This window comes from Balearica regulorum, chromosome 3, assembly GCF_011004875.1.
Source record: "Balearica regulorum gibbericeps isolate bBalReg1 chromosome 3, bBalReg1.pri, whole genome shotgun sequence".
NCBI classification, from domain to species: Eukaryota; Metazoa; Chordata; class Aves; order Gruiformes; family Gruidae; genus Balearica; species Balearica regulorum.
In genome coordinates, this window is record NC_046186.1 from 88,692,037 (window position 1) to 88,702,062 (window position 10,026).

Below are 10,026 nucleotides of genomic sequence, written 5' to 3' on the forward strand. Positions count from 1 at the left end.
CCTTCCTCTCGTGGCCAGCCAGCCCCACCCACCGCCCCCTCCCCGCAGCCAGCCCACCGCTGGTTCTGGTGGTGGGGCTCCGCCGGGACGCGAACCTCGGCCGGGTCGCAGGCAGGCGGCCCGGGGCTGTGGGGGGTGGCAGAGAGGAGGCAGAGGCGCGTCTCGGCACCCCGCAGCTTCCCCCCCGCTCCGCTGCTGCCTGGGCCGGCCTAGAGAGGGCCGTTACTTAGCACAGTGATGGTGTAGGGTGCAGGTGGCAGTCCTTGGCCGCTGCCTCTCCCTCGGTGGCTCGCTCGGGTTGCTGGCAGCAGGTCCGACTCACCACCTTTCCCTGCTGCCCAGAGGGACCCACTGTCCTCGCCTCACCATTTCAGCTGTGAGCTGGCAGCATGTGTGCCCAGCACGGCTAAGAGGCCAGGCCAGGCCTTGCTGCCCGGTGTTGAGGCTCTTGAGCAGGTGCCCGCTGTCAGGCGAGGGAGCAGGCCTGCGCTTCAGTGCTGCTGTTCTGCCTCAACTGGTGGAAGGGCTCCTCTGTTCCTCCTGGCAGCCAGAACTGGTCGGTCTGTATTCCCGCTAGAGGAAAACTGCTGGATACGTAAGGCTTATGGCTGTTAAAAACAGATCCTAGCTCTATCATGAGGATGCTGACAAAACCTGTGCTATGCAAGATCTCAGTATTTGTCTTTTTAACATGATAAAAGGCATCAGTGCAGCCTACCTCTCACAGGGGGTATTTAGAACATAAAATGTCAGCATCCCTTCCCTCTTGGTATTGTTCTGTTTTATGGTTTTGATTTTGTTGTTTTCTATGACTCACTATGTATTTCTCTCAACTCATAGTAGAGAGCTGACTTTATTTCTGAAATAAAACCTCTTGGGATTTTTCTTATTAGGGACTTTCAATTCTATGTGATGCTTTTTTTCCTATTGTTATGTAAGATTAGACATAATATTTTGTTGCTCATTCTTACAGGGTGATTCATTTTCCAATTATCTTTCCTAGTGGCTGAGCTTGCAAGTATTACTTGCCCTCAGTGGGATTTCTTACTAAAGTAGTTCCTGCTCTGTAGATTATAAGTGGACAGGATCAACCCAACTTCCTTTTCCAGAAAGGTGGGAAGGGAGGAGAGAAAGAAACGTATCAAATTTGAGGGAGGGCAGAAGTAATGCAAAGGATTTCTACTCCACCACTTAGAAACATCTATTTAAAGGCACTTACTGCATTAGACTAACAGCTTCACACCCCAAAGGTGGTAAACATGGCTGAGGATAAAAAAGCCTTTGTTGATGAGATAAATAAAGCCTTGGCAAAGTCTGAAGGGCTTACCTTGAAGGATCTGCTGTTCTCCTATGGGGGGACCCTGTATCCTGTCACAGTGTGCAGTGCGGAAACGTTCCAAGCCCTGGAGAAGCTGGAAGCCAGAAGAGATGATATGGTGCTGGTGTCCTACCCCAAATGTGGTGAATACATTATAAATTGCTTGCTGTAGTGTACAATACTGTAATTAGCTGACACAGTAAGAAGGAAAACCAATTGATTGTGGTTGTATGTTGTGTGAGCATATCGGGCATTTCTCCTGCAACCGGAGGCAGCAGGTTTTTGCCCTGCTTTGTTTTAATTATGCAGTCTGTTGTGCTGCTTTTTAATATGGTTTGTGTTTCTGAAAAGAAAAGAAGTTTTAGTGTTCAAAGATATTTGGCTGAAGAAGTAAGAATAAAGTACACATTGTTTTATATATCAGTGGGACAAGAACTCTGCCAGTATGAAAAACTGTATTCTGAAAAGCATGTTAGTAATGTAGTGTAGTGTGCAAAAGCAATAAAGTTATGCATTAGACAAAGGTGTAGAAAGTGACATGGCACAGCATCTTTACTTGCGAAATTATAAGCTGTTTCTTGGCATTTTTTTAGTATCAGCATTGGCTTTTGTTTTGTTACTGCAAAATGGTATTGACATCCTGAAAGTCTAAATCTTTTAGTCAGAGGTTTGCAGAAAGAAGGAAAAGTGCAACAGGAGCAATGAAAAAAACCCAAACAACCAACTAGTTGATTTTGATCAGTTTTATTAAATGTCAGTTGTGACATGGTTGCTTACTAGGAAAGCATGGGTTTTGCTAATCTAGGAAATTCTGTCCAAACATATGTTTCTTCTTTGAGACCCAGGCAGCAGAAGCTTAGGGTTGCCGGTGGAGATGTGTGTCCAGGGAAGGATTTCATTGCAGTAGCATGGTAGCAGGTGTGGTCGAGTTGGGCTCTAACCAGAGAGTCCTAGGTTAAGCTCTCATTCAGCACATAGAATTCCCGTTGGTGGGCAAGTTCTGATCTGGAAAGAAACTGTGGTGTATTTAGGGGCTTAGGAAGTATGCCTGTAGTATTTAGGGTGAATTTATAGCAGCTGTGAGACAGAACCCTGAAAGAGGGCAAATACAAAAGGAAGGAGCTGTCACAAAATGTACAATGTGCATCTTTATTTTAAGGAGCTTGTAATTCCGTTGGGTTTGGGTCCAGAGTTGTGCTGGACCCTCCAAAGGCCTAAAAGGTCATTGCCGTAACTTGGCACTGGCTTTGATTTCTCACAGAGTTTGGAAGACTTCAGACATGGAGTCATCTGAGGTTTAGTAACTCGGTAAACCTCTTCTGCTCAGGGAGAGGGATCAGCGGATAAAGAAAGAGATCTCACACTGTTAATATCAGGCAGTTTGTGGTAGGGCAGCAGGGGGAAATTTTACCAAAGACCACTGCCAGTTGCTCAGTGGCAGAGCAAGTTCACAGCTCCCTGTGTTTTGCTGGGGAGTGCAGCACCCTGTTACCTGGCAGGCACTGCTGGAAAGGCATGTACAGGAGGTTGTGCAGAAGAAATGGGAAAGCAGGAGGGAGAGAAAATGCTGTGCTTGTACAGTGTAGTTACAATCTGCAGGTAAATCTTGAATTTTCTCCCATCTGGATGTTTTCTCTTACACTCTTAAACAGTGCTAAATAGATTTCTTGTCCTAATTTCCTATAGCTTGCAAAGTAGGAGGGAAAAAGGCAAGAGAGGAGGTTAAAGAATGAAAAGGAAAGGTTATCTGACCCAGTTTGAAACCACAAATTGCTGGGCTCCCTCTTGCCCCTTGATGTGACACTTGGACCCACCAAGCCATAATGTCACCAGACAGTAATAAAAATCTCTCTCCAGGCCTCTTTCCTTCTTGAACCAAGGCAGCCTGGTGTCTGGCTTCCTCTGCCAGCTTCTCAGGTGCTTTCTATGTAGGGCTCAAACTCTTAGGCATTTGCCAGGTTTAGATGGTCATGAACATGCCTGATGAAAGACTCACACTGAGGCCCTTGAAGACCTTTGTCTCTCAAAGCTTTAATATTGTCCCTACTCCTTTTACTTATTAGGTATTATGAAGGTTAAGTTGCAGTAAAGTCTCCCAATGTGAAAGGCTTCCCCCAGCTCAGGTGTGTGCAGTGGAGAGAAAAACTGATGCAGAGAGCTCTATATGAGGTAGGGGTAAAGGACAATGGAGCTCCAGAGATGGGTCACATGGTTGAAAAGCCAGTAGGGGATTTAGAAACTAGGAATTTTAGGTTTATCAGTTGTAGCTTTTTGTTAAAATAAAATTTGTATTTGTGCCCATGTAGTTAATACTGGGCAGATGAGGATGTAGATTTGGAGACTCTTAATGCTTTTGGCTCTGGTCGGTACATAAATGGGAGAATGATATAAATGATATACATCATACAATGTCATATATAAATATGATATTGGGTGGTGTATAAATGTAATATTTGCATTATAAGATGATGTGCACACATTGTATTCACATTACTGTATGAATGACATGTGTCAGCTGCTTCCATCCAAGCATCCTGAGGCACTTTATATAACATAGGGTGGAAGTTACTCCTTTCTGGGAATAACTTTGCACTGAAAACATGAGAGGTTAAAGCTGTTTGCATTGCGTGTTCTCTGTTAGTGCCTCTGGCAGCTGTGTTCACAGGGGACTCACAGCATTCAAGGAGGCGTCAGCAGCTCCGCAGCTCCATCTCTGTGGGCCTGGTGGGAAGCCTTCAAAGTGCCTCCCCACAGGGACGCGGGGAGGGTGCTGCAGGCCAAGGTGAACACGCTGTTCTTGCTCAGTCCTGCTGGCAATCGGCAGAGCATCAGCAGAGCAAATGTGATTCCTGGAAACTCTGGGGAAGCTCCAGGAGCTGGCCACAGGCTCACGCTGGAATGGGATGCAGTATGGGGGAGGCTTTGCTGCAACATCCCTCTCAAAGGGTGAGGAGTGGGGAGGGATGCAGGTGTCCAGTGGGTAAGAGCTGTTCTAGCACTTGCTCTGGCAGGCACTTCATGGAGACAACAACAGGCGCAACTGAGCACAAGCACTGGCAATGACATTGAATAGATGACTCTATTTCGTCCTCGACCCAGGGCATTAGAGAGGCAATGGTTTCCTTGGCAGAATGAGCAAAACTCCTTGCTCGTTCCTTCCGTCTCCTATCCAGACCCTTCCCAGGTGATTCTCTGTAAAAGCCAGGAAATCTTCCTTTATTGCCTGTCACTGCCTGTTTTATGAATATATTAAAAAGACGGTAAGTGCATCATTGAGTCAGTTCTGCCCCCAGTGCTTTCCACATCCCAGTTAGAAGTGAGCCAAGAAGGTCACAGAGTTAAGAAGCTGTTGAGGATCTCACAAATGGAAAACATTATTTTGTTTATAACAATTTGAGAACTTTAGTGTTAGTTGATGACTGTCTATTATGCTAAGTTAAGCCATGTAATGAGAAGGCTCTGAGATCTTATGTAAACCTCTGATTTGTTTTATTTTGTTCTCTGGGTTTCTTGGTGCAGGTGTGAACTGGCTTATCCAGATTTTAAGTGATTTGATATTTACAACTATCCAGAGTAAACCTGTAAGCACAGAACTACCATTTATTGAATGTGGAGATCCAGATAAATATCAGGTTAGTGAAAAGAAACTACTGAACCACTTAAAGTCTATTGTTTTCTCTCTCTTGCACCCCCGCACACAAGTTATTAAAATGAAGTCATGCAGCAAGTAAAGATATTTCTCCTGAGAGGGGAAAAAAGATAATCTTGGATGACTAATGCCTTTTGATTAAGGGCTGTTTCACACAGGCGATTCTTAAAGATCATTGCTGCACCCATGTGATAAACCTGTTCTCACTTATGGTTCTGTTTATTTCTAAAGAGGATGAAACAGATTCCATCTCCGAGGATTTTGGCAACACATCTGAATTATGATTGCCTTCCCAAGTCTATTTTCAAGAACAAAGCCAAGGTGGGCTTTTTTCTTTTTCAAATACAAGCTTCATCTCTCTGACAGTACCAGCATGCGAGAGTAATTTTGGGGCCACATCCTTTTGTTGCACCCAAGCAGGTGGCACTGGGGTAAAGCAACTTGGAGATAGTTTGGCTCTCATGATGCCTGGGCTGGCTTTGCACCCCCTACAATTTACAGTAGCCTTAGGGGTGCTGTAGTTGACATAAGCGAGCAGAGATCTAGAGGTTGTTGCAGTGCTCAGAAATGGCTGGAGCGTCACTCTTTCCTCTTTTGTGCTATTCTTTTCCATGCATGACTGTGGTGGGAATGAATGTGACAACAGTATCTCTGGGACATTGACTGTCTCCTTGCAAAGAGTCACACTGTTAAAACTTTGATATTTCTGGTTCTTGGTCACTGAACAATGGCGGATACATAGCACTTAGGAAATGTACCACAGATGAAGGAAATAATTGGTTAAGGGATGGGGATTTTTTTCTATGTTTCATTGGTATTTTTTCCTGTATGAGACAGGAAAAAACATATAACATGTATAACAAAAATTTAATGTGTATAACGTGTTTTCAGAAGTGTGTACACTTCTCTGAGGATTTCATTCTCTTTGAATTTCAATAACTTTATTGCCATGCTTTGAAAAATGGGAGATGATTGTAACAGTTGCAGTTTCCTGAAGGAGAATTGAACAGAGCTTTTCCTGTCAGGGGGTCAGCAAATGGTTCCTTGCAATTTCCCAGGTCTTAAGTAGTTATGGGATAGTATTCAATGACAGTACTACAGTTTTTCCAGTTGTTTCTTTCTACAATTGCTTCATGACATAAGCAAATCTTAGAAGTGGTAACAAGGTCTTTATTATGATCACATTATAAGTTTGTTCTCCATGCCTTAACTAATAAAATATTTTATAGCCCCCAGTATGTTATTGATTGCAGAATGTTTGGTTATACTCTCATTTTGGTTGCCAGGGGAAATAAGTGATATAAAATTGTTGACTTCTTTCTCCCACTCCAGATACTAGTACTGTTTCGAAACCCTAAAGATACAGCTGTTTCATTTTTCCATTTCCACAACAATGTGCCAAGCGTCCCCAGTTACAGCTCCTGGGATGAGTTCTTCTCGGAGTTCATGAATGGGAAAGGTATTTTTATAGTTACTGAATGTAGCTGAAGAAGCAACAGAAAAAAAAATATTTAAAAACAACTAAATGGGGCCAGTGGGAAAACAGCTGTGCCATAATTAGTTTACTGATGGCTGTACATCATGATAAAGAAGGCAGCTGAATGCCAGAATGGGGAGAATATCCAAAAGATTCTTTGCTTCAGGGTATTTTGCTTTTCCAAGCGAGGGTGAGGGAGTTGCATGGCAGCTTGACAATAGCATTGGGTCAACGTTCTGCCACTTAGTGGTGGAGGAAGAGCTACAGGTCTGAAGCGGTAGTGAAATGGCAGTTTGTTGTCTTTACTGTTTTTGCATGAGGCCAAACACCTAATTACCAACCCAAATTTTAGATTAGACTGATGTCTGCCTTTGGATTTTAAGAGATGTTTAAATAACAATATAGTAACAGAGGGGAAGCACATAGTGAAATTCATATTTCTGTGTGGAAACCATTTACCTACCAAAGTCCAGAGGAAGTCTCTGTTGTTCTGTTGTACAGAAAGGCACAGGCTGTTCTGTTTGCTGGCATTGATGTAACCGATAAGCAACAGAAGGCAATTCTTCAGTCAGAGAAAAATAAGTACCCAGTAAGAAAAAGAAGGTCATATTGATGGTTTTTTCTCTTCATTACAGTTGGCTGGGGATCCTATTTTGATCATGCAGTCACCTGGAACAAACACATTGAGGATGAGAATATTATGATCATAACATATGAAGACCTGAATGAGGTAAAGCAGATGCTGTGTACTGACAGGCAAAACACATCTGAGCAAGGCAAAACAAATCTGCTGAAGTGAACAGCAAAAGGCATAGGTTTCTGAAAGAGCAAAATCAAGTTGATTTTAGTGACAAGTTGAATCTGCCTATAGAAAAGTTGAGCTCCAGTGTAATGCAGAAAACATACAGTGAAGAAAAAAATATATTGTTAATAGAAGATGGCAATGCACATCCCAAGTGGGCAACTGCTTTTTCAGAGGAAGTGTATTGCATGACTCCCTTTCACTGTATTGCTTTCAGAACCTGACTGCCAGTGTAAAGCAGATAGCTGAATTCTTTGGATTCTCCCTAACGGCAGAGCAGATCCAGTCCATTGCAGACAGGGCCACTTTCCAGGCAGTGAAAGACAAGGCTCAGGAGACTCATGGTGCTGTTGGCTCAACTCTTTTCCGCAAAGGTAAATTGGTTTGTATTTTGCCAGGGTGGTGAATGGTAGCACTGCATCTTGGGCAGACAGGAATTTGGATCAGTAGATGGTTCATCTTCCTGTATAATTTTCAAGGTTGGGAGTTGTTTAAGAAACACTGGTTGTGCTTCAGGACACCGTCACTTGATTTCATCTCAAGGGCCAGTACCATTTGGTAAAGCCCTGTATAATGCAATTAGCAGAAGTGCCCTACGATTAGCACACCCTTCAGTTGTGGTATGCAGTGAGCACCAATTAAAACCACAAAGAGTTTTATTTTGGCTTCTGTGAGTACTGGGGATAGCCTGGCACTTGGTCTACAGAGTACCTCCACAGATTTTCCTTCTTGGGTTTTCTAAATAACCCTTGTGATTGCCTAAGAACCTCGGTCAACACATGGAATCCAGACACTCCACAGACTGAGCTGTGTCTTTTAGCCATGGATCAAGCTAGAGCTGCAGACTCAGACAACCCCAGACTGTGGACTCTCCAAAATCTAGATTAAAGGTAGACTGCAGCTTAGGGCAGTGTCTGATTGCAGTGCACAAAGCGCTTGCAGTTAAAAGCCTCATTTTTGAACTTTCTGGGTTGGTTTTACAACGGCTAGTCACCTTTTATAGTCTTCTGCAGCTGTACAAGACACATGCCACAGCTATGAAGGCAGACCAGTAGCTTCCTATGTTCGCTTTATGTTCACATTCTGTTAAAACACCAAACATAAGGCAAACATAAGAGTGTATTCTTGGGCCAGAGATTCTTTTTTCTTGAAGGGGAAAAAATAAATGAATAAATAAAAAATTATTATTCTGAAATATGATAATAAGAGAGACAAGGTAGGTTTTTTTGTTTTAAATTATACTCCTTGGTCCTTACAGTCAAGGGTAATATTTTACTTTTCTTTATACTCCAGGTGTTGTTGGAGACTGGAAAAATCTTTTCACTGAAGCTCAGAACCAGGAAATGGATGCCAAATTCAAAGTGTGCTTAGAAGGAACTAAGCTGGGAGCGAAATTAAAATATGATGTCTACTGCAAGGCCTGAACCTCCTTCAGAGAAAAAACCCATGTCCAGGCTGCTTTTCACTCCCTTTTATGAAATAAAACAGAAACCAGGACAATATCTGATTTAAAAATTTTGAAAATCCATGCAGTTTGCAAACCTGTTTCTGCTGCCTTAACTTACACAAGCAATCCTTGCTCGTGCGTTTAGTATCATTGACTTCACTGGATTCTCTTAAATGACCTGTAGTTCTTTGGCCTCACTTGTTTTTTAACACTGATTTTTAGCTATGCTTTCATGTTACATGGTAGAATCCTATGTGGAATATATATGTGGTAGTTAAGCCTGCAGAAATCACAGGAAATGTATTCAGTATGTTGGAAGTGATTTTCCGTGAGATTTTAAAAAAACATCCATGAAGTGTCATTTTGATCCTTAATTTCTAAGTTCATAGTATTCATATATGATTTTAAATTCTAAGTTCATAGTGTAAAATGAAATTTCAAAAGGTCTTGTTGTAGTTGTCTTTTGCCACTTTCTGTGTGCTGGTAAACACGTGAAAAAAAGTAGAGGAACTCAGTAGTGGAAATTTTCTTCCCCTTTCCGTGATAGTATTTTTCTTTCCTTTTGGTAGTGTGAGATCTCATCCTGAGCAATTGAAGGAATTCCCTTGGACAGAACTGGCTCATGGAGGTTGAGTCCCCCTCCTGGTGGTGGCTTGCTTTGTTGCTTAACCTCAACACAGGGTTACCCATGGTGGAAATTGGAAACACATGTTGAGAATACCAGGTTTTGTCCACATGATTGTCAGGACTCCTGAGCACCCACCCTGCTTTGAATGTTGAGAAAGCACATGAAGCAGCTCCTGGCTGAGCAGGACTGGGAGGAAGTCACTTCTTTATGGCATCAGGGCAGGGGGGTGGTAACCATCTGGTTGACTTGTTTGGAAGAAGGGACTTCTTAGACATGAGAGAAGGAAGTGTGCTATTTCTGGAAATGGAGCCTTTGCCTGGGCTGTCTGGGTTTGCCTGGGTTACGTTATGCCTAACAGTATTACATGTCATCTCAGAGCCAGGATGTTTTTCTGGACATCTGGGAACTTTGAAGTGCTGCTCTCGAGAACAGAATGACTCTCCTTTGGTGGAGCCAGAAGACCAGTGTGCACAAGATGGTTGAACATTGAATAGTCTCATAAAGGGCTGACTTTTTAGGCTGCAGTTTTCCCTTGGGAGGCTGATTAAACACATCTTTGTCTGCTGGTTGTTTTCCCTACCAGAGGCATTTCTTTGTCTCCGAAGACAAGGAATAAAAGGGAAAAAGTACTCAGAGAAGGAATATGCAGGTAATGGGCACACAGTTGCTAATTTAGCCAGTAGGGGACGTTAAAGTCTTCCTCCT

The 10,026-nt window shown here is 43.0% G+C and overlaps 1 protein-coding gene across 3 annotated transcripts; it reads left to right on the top strand.

The window, feature by feature from the left end:
• The first annotated feature begins 8 nt into the window (after positions 1-8).
• On the top strand, positions 9-9,587 carry SULT6B1 (sulfotransferase family 6B member 1). Of its 3 annotated transcripts, XR_012834621.1 has the most exons (8): positions 79-1,461; positions 4,838-4,950; positions 5,199-5,288; positions 6,300-6,426; positions 7,080-7,174; positions 7,464-7,620; positions 8,540-9,000; positions 9,263-9,587. XR_012834621.1 is itself a non-coding variant. In XM_010310265.2 (7 exons), exons 1-7 carry the CDS (start codon positions 1,260-1,262, stop codon positions 8,668-8,670), a joined length of 915 nt encoding a protein of 304 aa, XP_010308567.1. In that variant the 5' UTR covers positions 9-1,259; the 3' UTR covers positions 8,671-9,194. The 3 variants fall into 3 exon arrangements, 2 of the variants coding, with proteins under 2 accessions (XP_010308567.1, XP_075604971.1); XM_010310265.2 differs by lacking the exon at positions 9,263-9,587 and having other exon boundaries at positions 9-1,461; positions 8,540-9,194; XM_075748856.1 differs by lacking the exons at positions 79-1,461; positions 9,263-9,587 and adding an exon at positions 1,498-4,264 and having other exon boundaries at positions 8,540-9,194.
• The last annotated feature ends 439 nt before the right edge of the window (positions 9,588-10,026 follow it).

Bases quoted from the DNA above. Each gene is read 5' to 3' on its own strand.
- SULT6B1 (XM_010310265.2), top strand. From the start codon at position 1,260: ATGGCTGAGGATAAAAAAGCCTTTGTTGATGAGATAAATAAAGCCTTG. The intron at 7,175-7,463 runs GTAAAGCAGATG...TATTGCTTTCAG, and splicing joins CATATGAAGACCTGAATGAG to AACCTGACTGCCAGTGTAAA. The intron at 7,621-8,539 runs GTAAATTGGTTT...TTTATACTCCAG, and splicing joins CTCAACTCTTTTCCGCAAAG to GTGTTGTTGGAGACTGGAAA.